At 40.7% G+C, this 16743-nt stretch overlaps 2 protein-coding genes across 3 annotated transcripts; both read left to right on the top strand.

Moving 5' to 3' along the window:
* Window positions 1-338: 338 nt before the first annotated feature.
* klhl30 (kelch-like family member 30) lies at window positions 339-4972 on the top strand. 2 transcript variants are annotated; one of them, XM_039811099.1, is made up of 8 exons: window positions 339-486; window positions 1225-2069; window positions 2155-2353; window positions 2890-2976; window positions 3123-3278; window positions 3582-3770; window positions 4222-4367; window positions 4468-4972. In XM_039811099.1, the coding sequence occupies exons 2-8, from the start codon at window positions 1299-1301 to the stop codon at window positions 4714-4716; spliced, it is 1797 nt and encodes a 598-aa protein (XP_039667033.1). In that variant the 5' UTR covers window positions 339-486; window positions 1225-1298; the 3' UTR covers window positions 4717-4972. The 2 variants fall into 2 exon arrangements, with proteins under 2 accessions (XP_039667033.1, XP_039667034.1); XM_039811100.1 differs by having other exon boundaries at window positions 364-486; window positions 1350-2069.
* An 82-nt stretch (window positions 4973-5054) lies between these two features.
* LOC120564944 (rootletin-like) lies at window positions 5055-16693 on the top strand. The gene is made up of 6 exons (XM_039810212.1): window positions 5055-5571; window positions 6258-6405; window positions 6514-6611; window positions 15800-15955; window positions 16054-16137; window positions 16640-16693. Exons 1-6 carry the CDS (start codon window positions 5515-5517, stop codon window positions 16691-16693), a joined length of 597 nt encoding a protein of 198 aa, XP_039666146.1. The 5' UTR covers window positions 5055-5514.
* The last annotated feature ends 50 nt before the right edge of the window (window positions 16694-16743 follow it).

Raw genomic sequence — 16743 nt, 5'->3', positions numbered from 1 at the left:
TGTAGGGCAGACCCCGGTCATTTATTATTACCTTATTGTATGTGCTCACTGACAATATTTCACTGACATTATATATTTTCATTTCTTACCTATTTGAAGGCACTTTTAATCAAACCTCACATAATTGAACACCTATATAAACATACAGCACTTTGTCCAGCATAGTGGTATTATTAAATAATTGTTGTAACATACAATAAAGGTCGATGCTACGTCATTTATCTCCTTTGCTATCTTCCAGGCCTGTTGAGAATAGTATGTGCCTGTAACAGCAGCTGTGTGTCCATGCTTGTTTTTTGGAATCTGACTTCAGCACAGTGTCACTGTCAGTTCTAAAAATAGCTGAAAGACAGGCAGCCTGTCCCAGTGACATGGCAAAAGCGTTTGGCCATGGTGCCGACTCCATGTTGATCTTACCAGCCGCTCAGCTACAAACTGCTTCTTTACTGGAAGGATGAGCCATTATTTCCATTCTCTGCTTCTGTGGTGAGTTTGTTGTTGGTTACTTATTTAAAAGTATTTAGGAAATGTAATCTATTGTGACCTTCAGAGCAGAGTCATACTATAACTGTATATCATACTAATCATGAGCCAAAAGTGCTTTGTAGGACTTGTAACAACACAGTGATGCCACACTTAAAGGTGGAGTCTACAATTCTGGACAAAGATTGTTAATTTTTGAACTCAACACCAAAACAAATATACCCCTCTCATCAGTGCTCCTTCAGTATGCCATGGCTTTCCTCCTGCCCTGTCCTGTGCATGAGCGCCAATGGATTAGTGTTGTGTAGCTCAGTCCAAGCCACTTTGTTTGTTTCCCATTTACAGAGCCAAGGCTGTGGATAAAAACTGGATTTTTGTTCAGTGCACACAGTACAAGACAGAGGACCGTGAGGAGATAGAATTTGACAAAAGTGTATTGGATTAGATATACAGACTCCACCTTTGAGATAAAAGGTTTTCTATTAAACTTAAAACTCTTTTAGGCCTTTTTATTTGTACAAAAACATATATCGTTATTATATATATATATATATATATATAGTATATATTATATATCGTTAAATGAAAGAAATATCTGATCATTTTTAAATCGTTTTGGAGTAAGATTTTGTACTTCATGGTAAAGTTATTGCTGATCTTTTGTGGAAAATAAACATTGTTCAGACAGGCTTTTAGAATGATTTCTTCTACATATTAATGTATTTTTTCCTACACTTACAGTTTAGCTTTGAACTCAGTTTTTGACCATCCCTGCTGAAAGACAATTTGGCTTCCATTTTAAACTGAAGTTGACCATGGTGCGCAATGTGGATGACCTGGACTTCTGCCTGTCCTCCCATCCTCAGAGCATCCTAGAGGGATTGCGCTCCCTCTGCTCTCACCCCAAACTGGTCGATGTAACATTGAGCACTGGGGGTCGGGACTTCCCCTGTCACCGTGGCGTGTTGGCCCTCTGCAGCACGTACTTCCACAGCATGTTCTCAGGGGACTTTGTGGAGAGCATAGCTGCACGTGTGGAGCTTCACAATGTCGATCCTGATATACTCAGCTGCTTGCTGGACTTTGCCTACACAGGCAAACTGACCATCAACCAGAGCAATGTGGAGGGACTGATCTGCACCTCCAGCCAGCTGCAGTTCCAGACAGTGAGAGCCGTGTGCAGCCGATACCTTCAGCACCAGATTGATGCAACCAACTGTCTGGGAATCCTGGAGTTTGGGGCGATCCATGGCTGCCCTGAGGTGATGGCCAAAGCGTGGGCCTTCCTCTTGGAGAACTTTGAGGCTGTGCAACAAGGTGAGGAGTTTCTACTGTTGGAAAAAGACAGGTTGGTTGCCTGCCTGTCTGACGAAGGACTACAAATCCGGACAGAGTGCACCCGTGTGGAGGCCATACTGAAATGGGTCAGGCACCAGGAGTCTCGGCTCTGCCACCTTCCTGAACTCCTCACCTTGTCCCGTCTCCCTCTGCTCAGCCTGGACTACCTGGCTGACACCCTGCTGAAGGACAGTCTGGTGCAGGCCTCTCCCAGCTGCAGAGAGGCTGTTGAAAAAATTCACAGAGAGGTTAGTGAGTTCATACTCTCTCTTATCTTTGTTTGTACAATCTGAGTAGATTTCCAAAAACAATCATGACTTTTACTTTTTCTAGAAAATGGATTTGGCACCAGAAAATACGGACAGACTGGACCCTCAGAGTCCACAACCAAACCTGCAAGAGGTGCTGGTGGTAATGGGAGGTCGTTCACTGGATGACTCAGATGATGAAGATGACTCCGATGAAGAGGACAGAGACCCAAGACTGCAAAGACTGCTGCATAGGAACTGTGCCTTTTACAACACAGTTACAAGTACGACAACAGGTTTTGCACACATCAAAATTTCAAGTTTGTTTAAGTTCAGAATTCATTTCACAACAGTTTGGCTAGATGAGTTATAGGTCGTTAAATGTAGTGTTGACAGAAAAGAAACTCTGCGGGAATGTGGTCTGGATGTGACCAAATTGGATCATCTTTTCAGTTCCTCAAATGAGAGTTTTATTGTGCGGAGCTCCATGATTTTAATATGAAATGTTAACAAAAAGATTGTTGCATCTCATTTTAAGATTTCTGGTTTTATGTTGAGGCATGACAACTCGAGCCACAATGTTGAAAGCTCTGCCAGAATAGTTACATTTTTTAACAGTTTCTTTCCTTTCTGGACCTAACTTTGACTTACAGTGTACTGTCATTTAAATGGTCCTTGAGGACATTTGTGCGTCTCTGCCCAATTTCCCTGGTACTGTATACATTTTTCATTTGGCCTACTGTATTTGTAAAAAACATATATCTCCTTTCTCTCTCTGAATGATGTTTAAACATTAACTCCCTTTTCTTTTTCTCTGCAGAACAGTGGCATGAGCTCCCTAATTTCCCCAACCCTAACAAGTGGGGTTACGCCATGGTTTCTTTGAACAATGATGTGTATGTCACAGGTGAGTGAAGTACATACAACACAGAAACTCGAGGGGCAAAAGGCAAAGAAGTAATGATAAACAGTTTTTTAACAGAACTCATTTCTCTTGTAAGGAATGTAAAACATTGTCAGCCTTTTGACAAAGTGTTCTTGTCTGCCTGACAGGGGGCTCGCGAGGTTCAAATACCAACACCTGGTCCACCACAGAGACCTGGAAGTACATCACAAGAGAGGGAAGGTGGATTACTGTGGCACCCATGCTCCGGCCTCGGACTAACCACACGTCAGCAACGCTCAACGGGGAGATTTACGTCATTGGAGGTAAGAAAAATAAATACAGTCCTGCATGTGGTGCCTTAAACCTGCAGCACAATGGAAAACTTAAGTAGCTCATCTGCTCTTAATGGCTTACCTCTGGGGTGATAGTTTGTAAGAATTTGCTTGCATTTCTTCTTTTTGGTTGAATAGTTTCAAATATGGCCAGGTTCTAGGAACAGGGCATTTTAGATGTGGGTTTGTGCTGTCATAAACTCAAATCTTTAAATGTAAGTATTTGTATTTGTTTACATTTATAAGAGCATGATTCATTTCATCCTTAATTCTACTTACATTTCCCTCCTTTAGGTACAACGTCAAATCGCGTTGAAGTTGAGCATTATGACCCTTACAGCGACACCTGGGCCTTGACATGCCCCGCCCTAAAATATGTGACGAACTTCACAGCCACAGCGTGTCACGGGAAGCTCTATGTGATTGGCTCGTGTGCTATGAAGTACAATGCTTTGGCCATGCAGTGTTACAACCCAGTTATAGGTAAGGATGAGCCAAGCAAACCTCATGCCTAAAGAGATTTGAAACATTAATTACAACAATAAATAAAAAAATTGTTTTGGAAATGCATTTACAATATTAAATTCATGTATTCAGTACCATACAACTACATCTTTTAGTATTTGTTTCTAAATGACGCCCTGGTTCCCCATCTCTTTTACTTATTTAGTTGAGTGTTAATCATTATTGATCAGTTCTTGATGATAAAGCCGTTTTTTACGCAGCAGTTAAAGGATTTACTTAATAGTATCATCTTAATGTTATCCCACCTATTGTGTTGACTGATAATAAAGCTATTATTTAAATTACCATTCTTTTTTCTTTATATCCTTTTAACAAGTCTGCAGAACTAAAACATTTAAAATTCAATATGCATATTTGTCTGACCTTTATTCTTCCAAATTCTATGTGTTTACATGTTCTGTTTTTACAGATAGCTGGATCAGCATCTGTTCCCCGTTCCTCCCAAAGTATTTGTCCTCTCCTCGGTCTGTCTGTGTGGATGGAACTATATATCTGCTTGCTGACAACACTAAGAAAGTCTACTCTTATGATCCAGATGCAAACATGTGGCAGAAGGTGGGCTTGTTATATCACTGCTCACTACAGTCATAGTAATACAATCCCTTTTATGAATGCTAATAGCTATAGCTATATGTTGACATGTCCCTCTCTACAGGTCCAGCTTCTCCACATGCTCCATGAGAATGGCGGCCTGGTAACGCTGGGTGGGAAGCTGTATGTCACTGGAGGCCATTGGAAGGGTATGGAGGGGGACTACGGTGTGGAAGTGGAGGTCTACAACCGAACAAGCAACACCTGGGAGGTGGAGTGCTTACTGCCGAGACTTTGGTTCTACAGCGGAGTCTGCACCATCTTCCTTGATCCGTCCCAGTGGCCTGAGCTTTTCCCCATAGATTTAACATAATGGCCTCTTGTGCTGATGGGTATAAACTCGAGGTCAAAGAGTTCCCAGAGACAATTTTCCTATATCATATAATGGCATGTTTATCCCAGGATGGCATTGTGCCCCAGAATAGTGTGTCACATGATCCTCAGGTATTCCTGCTTGTTTTTTAGGGCCTCAGCAGCTGTTTATGTATTCTTTGTATCATGTGTTTGAGATCTGAATTCCTTCTGCGTTATTGAATGGTACTTCTGAATTATTAAATATTTGCAGAGTATTATTATAATTATTATTATTATTATTATTTGTATATCAATAATCAATCAGTGTATTTGTCATAGAATGAGGTTCAATTCCAGTAAAGGGTTTGGATTTTTAATAAAATGTGTTCTTGAGAAGTGGTGAACCAGATCTGAGTCCTGTTTGGGAGGACCGGTGACCCGTCATGGCGTCTGCCCTGCCATGGAAACACCATGGTAACACCCCAAACCTGCATTCTGTTTCTACGGCAACGGCCCGGAAGCGCGTGGTCACCTGGGCAACGTCGACTACTACTTGCCTGCAGCTGCTCCTAAAGTTTCTTGGCTTCTAGCTAGTTATGTCAGTGATTTCTTTACTCTCTAGCCATTTCTTTACGTAGGTTTAGGTTCCGTACGACTTTTCTTTATTTCTTATTACATTATTTTAATGACATGCTAGGTTTGTGCTTTGTTTGACTCAACATTTGACTTCCATCTACCTGAGTTAACCTGAGTTAACGTTATAGCAAGCTAACATTACAGCAAGGTTTGTGTGTGTTAAAGCTGGGCTACTTTTACAATGAGTTCTCAACGGGACCAAGGTGCCCACTCCCCCAGGCTGGAGGCTGTGATTCAGGTTGGTAACATAGCATATATATATATATATATATATATATATATATATATATATATATCTATATATCTATGGGTAACATAGCAGCTGTTAGCCTGTTGACCACTGTAGAGCCGTTCATGTTTAAACGCTTTTTTTTTCACGGACTAGCTACACTTTTACAAAGTACAGTATGTCCCTGTGAAGAGAAGTACATTTAGAAGTGTAAAGGAGCATAACATCCGAACTTCTAGATGATTTAGTTATTTACCGAGCACTGTTTAACAACTTTAGTACTGTGTACGTTTTTCTTTTAACAACGAAAGTAACTACCAATCAGTATGCAAGTAAAGTATATGTTATTGTTAGATGGGCCATTCTGCATAATTATGGTACTTAAAGTAGCATATATTTTGATGCTAATAATTGTGTACAAGTACTTACTCAAGTACATTTGAACTTTGACATTTATTTCTAAAAGTAATAATAATAACAATGGCTCCGTTCTATTTACTAAGTGTCCCAGTAAACCATGACAGTCTGAGCCAGCTAACCCCCTAACCCTAACCCAAGACCCTGAAACTAAGGCAGCTAGCATAAATGGAATCCAGCCATCTTTGATTGCATTCACTTTTTGCTTTTCCTACATTGACATGTTGACGTTTGCTGCTCAGTTATGTGATGTGTTGGTGTGACTGGTATGATTGTAGAAGTTGGAGGAGTCTCTGCTTCACTCTGATGGCAGCTCAGGAGAGAGGACGCTGACACTTCAAGGTGATGGAGAGGGGTCTGGTGTCACGTCTGTCTCCACCCGCATCCGGCAGATCATCACACGCAACCTGGCAGAGCAGTCAGCTGGTAGGAAAGAAAGCTTGAATAAATCTACCTTGCTGGATATCAGTTATCATTATACCTGATGTGGTAAGATTGACACTTCTGTATGCATGATCGGTTTCCTTATCCCAGGAGCGAGCTCTGAGGTCAGCGAGCTGGAGGAGAACAGGGCCCTGAGGGAGCAGCTTTCTCAGAGCCAGATGGACCGTGACCAGCCACTAGTCAAACAGGCCAGTCTCACAGACAGGGTATGAGTGACACAGTTTAAGGTCAAGGTCAAGCTGTGGAACATTATTGAGCTCTGTAGCATTCGTTGTACCTATGCTATTCTAGTAGAATGTTTGTTCTGTAACGGAAAGGCAAAAAAACTTATCTGCAAAAATGAAAAAATACAGACCAATTGGGATGCACAGGGGATATCATCTAGGTAAGTACATCTGATACATATTATCATATACTTATTTGTGATTTGAACAGCAATATACAGAAAATGTAGTCTTCTCATGAACATCATAATGTCAGAGTCAACATATGTAGCCACGATGATGACTCAGTCCCACCTCATCAAATGGTATCTATAACCCCCTTTTTTTCTCCTAACTAAGACTGCATTGGCTAACATTGTTTATCATGTAAGATGTCAATGCAGCTCTTACAGGAGCTGGAGCATGTAATGCTGTCGATGGTCAATATGTGCCGTTTTGTTTGGAGATGAGATTAAGAAGGTCAGCCACACTAGAGCATTGACTGCAAAAAGCTACATGTGTTTGAAATGGAATATGGTTACAGTAAACATCAGTGTACCACTGCTTTTTCCAGCAGGGAAAGCCTTTTGGGGCTGAACAAACAAACAGTGTGGGAAGGTTGAAATAGGTTTGCATGTACTGTAGTGAAAACTGATGGGGCAAAAGCTCGGAATATACATGTACATACTCACGATTTAATTAATGTAACTTGGCACAAGCACATATTTATGTCATACATTTTTCTTTAATTAACTGCTGTAGAATTACCGTTTACATATTACAGTAAGTGCTGTGTAAGCATTAATTGTGTGTGTGTGTGTGTGTGTGTGTGTGTGTGTGTATATGAGGGGGGGTGAGGTGGATATTGTGTGTGTGTGTGTGTGTGTGTGTGTGTGTGTGTGCGTGTGTGCATGTGTTTGTAAGTGTAAATAAGAGAGTGGAGGGTGGTTCATGAAGGGTTTCCTTGTGGTCTGTTCAGGTAGACTCAGACCCCCTGTGCTCATGAGGACCGGCGTCTCTCTTCATAGCCTCCCATGGTTGCCCCTCCATGTAGCTACTGCTGTTTTGGGGGGGAATTGTGAAGGTCACTGGCCTCCTCCCTTGAGACTGTGGAAGAAAAAGCTCATTTTTCATGGTGCACAAAGCAGCCATTTGTGATAACACTGCCCTCATTCTGCTGCTTAAATCTAATGAATTCCCACTGCTTGCGTTGCTTTTGGAACTTATTTTAAAACCAAGGCTATAAATATAACTTCATTAGCTTGGCAGATATATATAGCATATTTATTTTGTTGATATTTTTAGATATGTAAAAAGGCCCTAAACAGAAAAAACACAAGCAAGTGTTGCTGATATTTCATGCAAACAAATATCCCAGACATTATAACTGTTAACGCAGCTGAATGTTTTTCTGGTAGTGCCTCACAAGTCAAGAGGTTCATTACAAGACTCCTGTTGTGACTCGTCTCTTCCAGTGAAAGGTCCTGTCTATTTTTTTGGTGCAGAACAGCATGATTGTTTGGCTGCTTTGCTGTGATGTTAATGCAGTGTGCTAATCAATGCCCTAGAGCCAAATATACAACCACAACAGTCTTACCTGTATATAACCTTCTCAACATTTACTGGCGAGGGGATCGTATAACTAAATATATCATATACAGTATGATCCGTTTAATTAGTCGGCATATTTTGAGGCCCGTATCATTATGTCTCACCTGATCTTGAGAAAGCAGCCTGACAGTACATATTCACCATCAAATCTCAGGATAATTCAATATAATGGTTCATTGGCACTTAGTGGTGTCATATAATGATGATTTTAAATCCCATGCAATTAATGATTCCAACATATTTTAAGTGAAGTCCTTCTAATTTTTCTTGTATATTTGATGAGATTTGTCTGATACAGTGCATAGAAGTGAAACACAGTCGGTTGCAATAAACATAAAAGTGCAAAATATTAGAACATTAAAAATAAATGAGAAAAATTATTCTTATTAATATTGATGTCAGCCATATCAACCAGCCCTGCCCTATTTAGCCAAAGACAAAGAAACATTAAAGCCAGCTAATCTATCAATGGGCTTTAATTTCTCCAGCAACATGACGATACTGTTGTTGCTTAGTAATGTGACAGCAGATTTGGTGACAATGGAGTCTCTGCTGGTTGCCTGGCAACCTTACATTGACCACAAGACTCCAGGAAGTCACTTCTTTCGGCCAAGAAAAAGTCCTGAACATTAACCAGGTCCCTAGGAAGGGCTCCGTGTTTTGAAGCAAATTGAACATTGTGGCCAAATGGTGAAATTGCAACTCCTGGCCCATCACTTGATGCCCTCTGGCCCAAAAGTACTTTTTCCCATAGACTTATATGGCGAAAGAGACGTCTGTAAATCAGTTGGTAAATTGTTTTGATCGTCACAACTCTCGGAAATGACTCGTTTCACATCAGAATTTGAGCCATTCAGTCTGATAACGTTTGGAAAGTCTAGAAGAGCCGCTTGATTAAATCATTTAGCCGGCTTGGCCAGGCAGAGGTCTCTAGTGCGCCTGCTCTATGGGCCGCACAGTGCGGAAGCAGCGCTGATTATCTGGGTTATTTCTGGCTCAATGATGGCTTCATGCACCCCTGAGCAACTCTTATAGGAATGAACGGGGCTCCACCTTGAACGCTGTATCCAGTTCTTACTAAACATCCGTGACATAAACCCCTTGACATTTGTCATTTTTAAACTGGATTTTTTGTACAGGTTAAACAAATGTGATATAGTGCAAGTGAGCTTTAGAGGTGATGAGTGTGTGTTTTTTTTTTTTTTTTACTTTGGACAAAGCCAGGCGAGCTGTTTCTCCCCATTTCCAGTCATTGTGTTAAACTAAGCTAACGGGCTGCTGGCGGTAGCTTCATATTTACCGTACATGAGAGTGATATCAATGTTCTCATCTAACTCTTGGCAGGAGAGCGAATTATTATACCATTCCTTTAAAGCATTTGTTTTTCAGTTTGAAACTATGTTGCCTTCTTTGAGATGTATTCTTGGAAGATGATACAAAATATGATGCCCAACTACCAAAAATGTCTTTCTAAAATCCATCTGATGCTCATAGTGTCAGAATGTCAGCTAAAGCAGGCCCGCCACTGAATGCATGACATACTTAGTTATCCCAAACCCCCATTTTCCCCCAGCTTTCCTTAAGTCTCTTTGACCTGACAGAAGACCATTAACGCAATACTGGTGAAGTCACACCTGGACTCTGAAAGCCTTCCTCTGTGTCTCAGCATGATCTCTGATGACCCCAGAAAATTGCACATGAACCAGGATAAACCTTGACCCACTTTGTGAGTTGGATGGCCTTAGGAGGTTGGAGAACATGATGGGGTGAATTCTGAACCCTCTGTGTTGCTTTTGGAGCCCTGCCAGTGTACATTTTCTCAGACATAGACATATACCCTCCTATCTGAACACTTAGCGAGTGGCTGCACAATACTGCAGTGTAGCAGTCTGTTGGATAAAGATAAACTCTTGTTGAATGATTTCTGACACCAACTGCCATTTGCCAGTGCCCTCTGAAATCTTGAATCCCCTGGGTCACTGCTTAAGAACCCTGTCAAACATAGTTGGAGCAGTTAAAGTCTGTTTTTAGGTATTGTGTTACTGTCCCCTTTTACTCTGCTACCCCCCTCTGTTTCCAGTTTTTTTTTCCTGCTGGCACAAACCCATTCATTTAGGCTGCAGTCTAAATGGAATGCTGCCAAAAAGTCTGACTCTCTCAACTATCATGAAATTGTAAAAATGAATCACCTTCCCCAAAGAAAATATTCTTAAAAGCCCATCCCAGTGCTGAATTTTTGATAAAAGTATTATATTAAACCTTTTCAACTTTTGACATTAGGCTACTCATGTTACCTGCCTTTAAAGTCAAACATTAGGCACACTTTTCATTTCTTTTTCATTTGTCAAGAGTGTCTAATCGGACGTGAAGTCTTAAACTGACTGACTGGTATATGCATATGTGTGTAGGTTTTTTACAGCATTGTCCTTGCCAGCGGAATTGTGTTAAGTGCTGCAAGGTCAGCCACATGCTTGTGAGTACACAAAGTGTATTATTAGTTTGGCCTTATTTACACATTACTTGTATCTCTGTATGCCATCACAGCAGCTGTCCCCATAGCCAAAATGTTCACTCCATGGTAACATACTCACAGCAGCTCCTCTCCTCGCTTCCATTCTCCCTGTTTGTTATCCTACATTGTGTAATTACCATCAGTTATGATACATAAACAGCTTTCACAATCAGCTGGGGCTCTTTCACAGAGTCAGCACTCAGGGGGTAATGTGAGGGGAAGAGGGAACGGGTATGTTGTTGAAGTAGGATAGTACGTTTTTTGGGCAGCTTGGGGGCGATGGACATCCGCTCCAGCTGTGTTTAGGAATCTGACAGATAGTGCACTCCATTAATTCCCTTTATTAAGCCTCTGGGCCCAGGCCAAGCCAGGGAAAACGATTGCAGCTGTAACCCTTCACATGCTGGCTGGACTGTGCACTCATGGCCAGATTTTGCCCTGGGTGAGTCAAAGAAAACCAGGGATGTTGAGTAGTTGCTGGATACGCCTGGAAATGTATCTCTCTATAGATAAACAGGCATTTATCCACAATGCCAGTGTTATATGCCAGTGTTGTAAGACAGGAGAGGATTGACCCTAACATTGATTGATTCCATAACATTTAAAAAACAGTTGAAGCATGAGATAAACTGGTGAGTTATCAGATTTCCAAATGTTGTCACATTAGGTCAGCGAGAGAATATTGTAATCATAACTTGGTTACTGAAATAGATTGGATTTTGATCTACCACATGAGCAAGGCAGCAAGTCTTGGCCCAAACACCAAAGCCTTCACAAGGGCCTTGAAAATGATTCTCTTGTTGCTTGTTGGCAGATGAATCAAAGCAAGATTATCCCTTGATGTTGTTTGAAATATTTATCAAAAGAGACAATACAAGGAGTGGCACAAATCATACATATCAAGAAATATAAAAAGCTAATTCAAAGCACATTTTAAGAGGCTGAAAAGTCGTTCACTTTGGAAACATAAGCACGGCTCAAGACACAGATACTTGGAAATGAATGAAAAAAATAGGCTTTTTTTCTATAAATTGCATCTTGAACATTATTGCAAAAATGGCAGTAGACGACCTCAAAGAGTCGTGCAACTTTGGGGTTGGGCTCAGCCCACTTTAGGGGGCCACAGAGGCTGCTAGAGAGTGATTGTACTCTGATGCAGATCGTAAATAGCAGTGGTGTTCAGTGAGCACACTTCTGGGCCCCTAGTAAGCGCTGTAAGCCCTCTGAGTTAGGGCAGATGGAGGACTGGGATAACTCCTCTCTCTTATTTGCCTTTTTACAGTCACCAATGGATGGGTGTGTTTTGAAGAACAATGAGTTCAAACTAACTTGGAGATGAGGGTGATGAGATTAAATGATGCAAGCAGAGCAAGGGAGTAGATAGTGATATAGGGGAGTTCAGTGAAGGTGGGGATCTCCACAACAGACTGTTATGGCACCCTATTGGGAGCTTCCTGCACGGAGCATGGCTAATCCAGAGCAGCCTCCGGCCTCCTGCTTTACAGCTGACTGGGGAGAAACAATAAAAAAGCGTCCCCTCTGTAGTGTGTGGAGTAGGGGCGAGGCACTGGCAAGAAGCCCACACACTGCAGCTGAGCTATGTGAAAAAGTACAAACAACCTACCTCAACAGGGCAGGGTGGGGACCTTTAGGAGTTGCCAAGGACACCTGGTTACTGAGTGCACTGAAACTTAGGGAGGTCGTAGTCTACAGCAGTGACAGTTGATGGAACTGAACTACACGTATATGGGCAAATACATACAGGATAATGTATGTCCCTTATACAGTAGAAACAAATCTGCAATATTGGTGTAATTTGCATGACCTTACAGCTCTAGGGAGGTTGATATGTCCCTGTTATATATGTTTTGATGATGTCTTTAATTTTAGAAAGACTACACCGAGTTAATCAGTTAGTTAGAAAAAAACAAAAAGTCAAGTTCAAAGTGAGAAGAATTGTAAAAAATGAAAGCTCTCCCAGACTAGAGGTTGTGATATGACATTGCCCTTACTAATAGTTTGCAGTTTGCAGCTATAGGACCAAGTTTTACTGTGTGTACAGTGTATCATTTGTGGTAGTTTGATTACTTACAAATTTGTTTGGGGATATACACCATTATAGGCATTGAAGGAAAACTCCAAAGGTCAAGTTTTCTTTTAAATAAACTTAGTTATGTTTACATTCAGTGTTACACACCAAAACACATTTTAGGTGTATCCTTGAGGCCTTAACACATATGTTGAAGGTATTTCCTTCCTGATGAAACCATTTTTTTTTCAAATCTTGGATTGTATATATCCTTGTTAGCTAGCAGTCTTCTACATTGCCTTTGTTGGTGTATTGCTATGCCTCTCTGTATGTTGATCACTGAAGTAGCATGAAAGGGGTGGCAAGACTGTGTATCGTGGTGCTCGTGTGGGCAGATGTACGGCCTTTTGCGTGTACGCAATACAAACAAAACTGTGGTACAATATCAGCTAAAGTGACAAGGGCCCTCATCTGAATTCTGCATTATTACCTAAACTATTTAAACACTAGCATTAGTAAAGTTTATATTGTACTCCCATGGTACATTTTAACAGAGAGGTAATATTGTTTATTGTTGCACCAGTGCACCCAAATGGGTTAATTTGTGCCATGGTGTTAACTAAGCTCCCTCTGCCTGTTGTATTTATGACTTTCTTCTTATGAGTGTAAGTTTGATTTAGTTTTTCATTAGTTACATTGGTGTAGTACAGTATGGTCTCATTTGTTCCCAAAGTTGTAACAGCAAAAGACCCCCTCTATAAGGCCCAAAATGTAGATTGTGCTCATTTGCTGTACTGTAATAAACCATGTGTGCTATGGCCATGTATTTAAGGTGTATTTAGTCCATGCTTGTTAGTAAGTCAGCGTTATTGCTATAGTTGTGCCAAAATACTTGAAAAGATGCATAATCACTACAGCTTCACACACAGCTGTTTCCAGGAGTCCCTTTAAACACAGCTGCTGCCGTTCTGTGAGTTTCAAACACTCCGCCCATTGTTGTTCCTCCCTCCTCAGTCCCTAAAGCTGTCACTTCAACAACGGGCAGTAAAAGAAGCTTTTGTGCTCTCTGGGTCCTCGAAGTAAAACACCAAAAGCACAGAGCCAAGTGCATGATGGCCGTTAGTGTAGTTTGTAGTATAAAATTCTGAAAAGGGCATTTGAAAATGTGTTAATAATGGTGGCAAAGTGGCTGGGTTCAGTGTTGAACAGTGAGACTATTGTCTTGGCTCTCTTGGAGACTGCTGGAGAGATTAAGCACCCAGAGAAGAGATGAGGTACAGAAGAGAGGTGGGAGGGAGTGGGTTCGAAGGGTTGATTTGAAGGGCTTGGATGGTGGTTTGGAGTGTGTTGCAGGGGAGGGGGCTCCCCTCGCTCTCACTCTCTTCCTCTCTTTTTAAATGAGAAGTCGGCAAAGGCAGCTGGAGGCACGCAGTGTGTTGTAGTGCTCTAGAGCCATGTGGTTTGTATTAGTGAGGACAGGGTGTCTGGCACCAGGATAGAGAGTGGGTGATGCAGGAGGAGTTTTGGTTGTGTGAGGGTGAGAGGTTACAGGACATTTGGATTTCAGATATGAGATTATAGACCAGTGCATTTTGTATATCTTTGTTTTTAGATACAACAATCATGCAAAAACACCAATATACAAACATACTGTACTTGGACATTCCATAAACTGACATTAATACTGTAACCCCTCCCTCTATTTTTAAAACTAGCCACTGTTGCGCTGACCTCTAGCTCACCTGGTAGATTGTGCGCCCCATGTAGTCCTTGGCAGCGGCCCAGGTTTGAATCCAATCTGTGGCCCTTAGCTCCATGTCATCCCCTCTCCATTCTTTCCTGTCAATGTCAAGCTATCATAAAGGCAATAAAACTCCTAAAAAAAATCATATTTGTGGAACTCACACGCTTAATTAATACTGTGTATCTCTCATAGGCATAATTTACAGGGGGGATGGGGGGTATCAATCCCCCCAATAATCAAAACTGCCCCCCCCCCAAAAAAAAATAAATAAATAAATTTCCTTTACATAAATAAAGACATTTGCACCATGCATTGATGCAGAAAATGCACAAATTGATGCAGAAAAATTCACCAGAATGCAGAAAATGAAGTGTTTGATGTTCAACATTTCAATCTTGCTCAAAAGTGGAGATCTCAACCCCCCCCAATGATGAACACAAAGTTACGCCCTTGGGATCTCTAGATTGGTTTAGTCAATCACATGTTGACCAAAACTGCTAAATGACTTGTCTAAATGCAGATATATCCTAGCCAGATAATTAGGATGAGATAGACCGTGTTACCATTTTGTTAAGTAAACCCATATCATTTAATGCAATACAACACATTTGTTGTGCAATAAATGACAATACCTCACCTCCACGAAGCAGAATAAGCTTTGTTAAGATTTATTTCAGGGTTGTTTCTAATGGATCCTATACAATGAAACTGCATTAATTATATTTCAAGGGAAACACATTTTGTCCCGGATTAATTAAATATGTTTCTAATCATAGTCAGCATAGATAGAAGGTCAGTGTGGATTGGTGAGTCAAACAATCAAAGGATTTTCACCCAGGAGGACGCTGTTCGTGTCCTGCGTGAAACCAAAGCCAAAAAGCAAACGTTGACCTCTTTACATAACATACTTAACCTACTGTACGTAACGTACTTAACTTTTGTATGTAGCTTAAATTTCAGAACATGCATACCTTTTTTTTATCCCAAACCATCATCCTTTTTTAAACAGAATTGTGTAAGTTTTGTTTAAATTCACAACGTTAACCACGTGTTTAAAACAGCGACCGTTTCACAAAATGCTTTTCCTTTGAGATGTAATTGAGAATGCAGTTTAGTTGTATGGGAAAGTAATTTTCTAGGAGACAGGATTGCATTAGATTATACAAATGTATCTAATAAACATATAACTCAGTGCAGAGTGTGTGTATACTATGTATTGTAATGTGCAATATCCTGTCACATTGTCATACTTGCCAAATGCTCACCACTCCATCCAGCTCGATCAGATGCTGATGCTGGACTCAGACCAGGACAGTGTATCGCCAGGATCCCTGCAATTGCACATCAAGGAGAGAGCATACAGGCAAAAACTGCGGGCATACCAGGAGGCCCAGCAGAGACAAGGCCAACTTGTTCAGAAGCTGCAAACCAAGGTGACTAGAAAAAGACCACACAATTCACGCATTTAAAAAAATAAAAAAATAAACGTTACTTTGGCTCAACTGTGCACCTTATGTTTGTTTTGTACAAGGTTCTTCAGTACAAGAAGAGGTGTGGGGAGCTAGAAGAGCAGGTGCTAGAGAAGACCTCAGAGTCTGAGAAGATGAGATTGTTGGTACGTCTAGACTGAATCAGTATTATTTAGATATAAATATTCAAGTCCAAAGTGTAAAGGGCCTTCTAGGGTCCTCTAGAGGCCAGTCAGCATTATCACAATGTCAATATGTATCAATATTTACAAAAATATTCAAAACAATGTTAAATGTTAAACTCATGTTTGTTTAATGGGAGCAAATATTTTAGTTATGTAAGTTAGCCAAATAATTCTAGTTATAATTCATTGAGACATGAGAACTACAATGAACCATTATATCTCTATATTATTTATTATATTATATATATATATATATATATATATATATATATATATATATATATATATATATTTCCACTATAATTATGTTGCTTTATAAATACAAGGTAACTACTGCTACCATACTGAAACATTAGCAAGATCAAGATGCCAGTAGTGTGTGTGTGTGTGTGTGTGTGTGTGTGTGTGTGTGTGTGTGTGTGTGTGTGTGTGTGTGTGTGTGTGTGTGTGTGTGTGTCTTCAGCTGCAGGCCCACCTGGACTCAGCCCAGCGTCAGCAGCGGACAGAGCAAGGATGAAGTGTGGAGTACTGTATTCTTGACAGTATCATGTTCGGAGTTTTTGAAAA

Source organism: Perca fluviatilis, chromosome 9 (assembly GCF_010015445.1).
Source record: "Perca fluviatilis chromosome 9, GENO_Pfluv_1.0, whole genome shotgun sequence".
Lineage (NCBI taxonomy): Eukaryota > Metazoa > Chordata > Actinopteri > Perciformes > Percidae > Perca > Perca fluviatilis.
The sequence above is the reverse complement of the archived record's forward strand: the minus strand, read 5'-3'. Positions and strand labels throughout refer to the sequence as shown.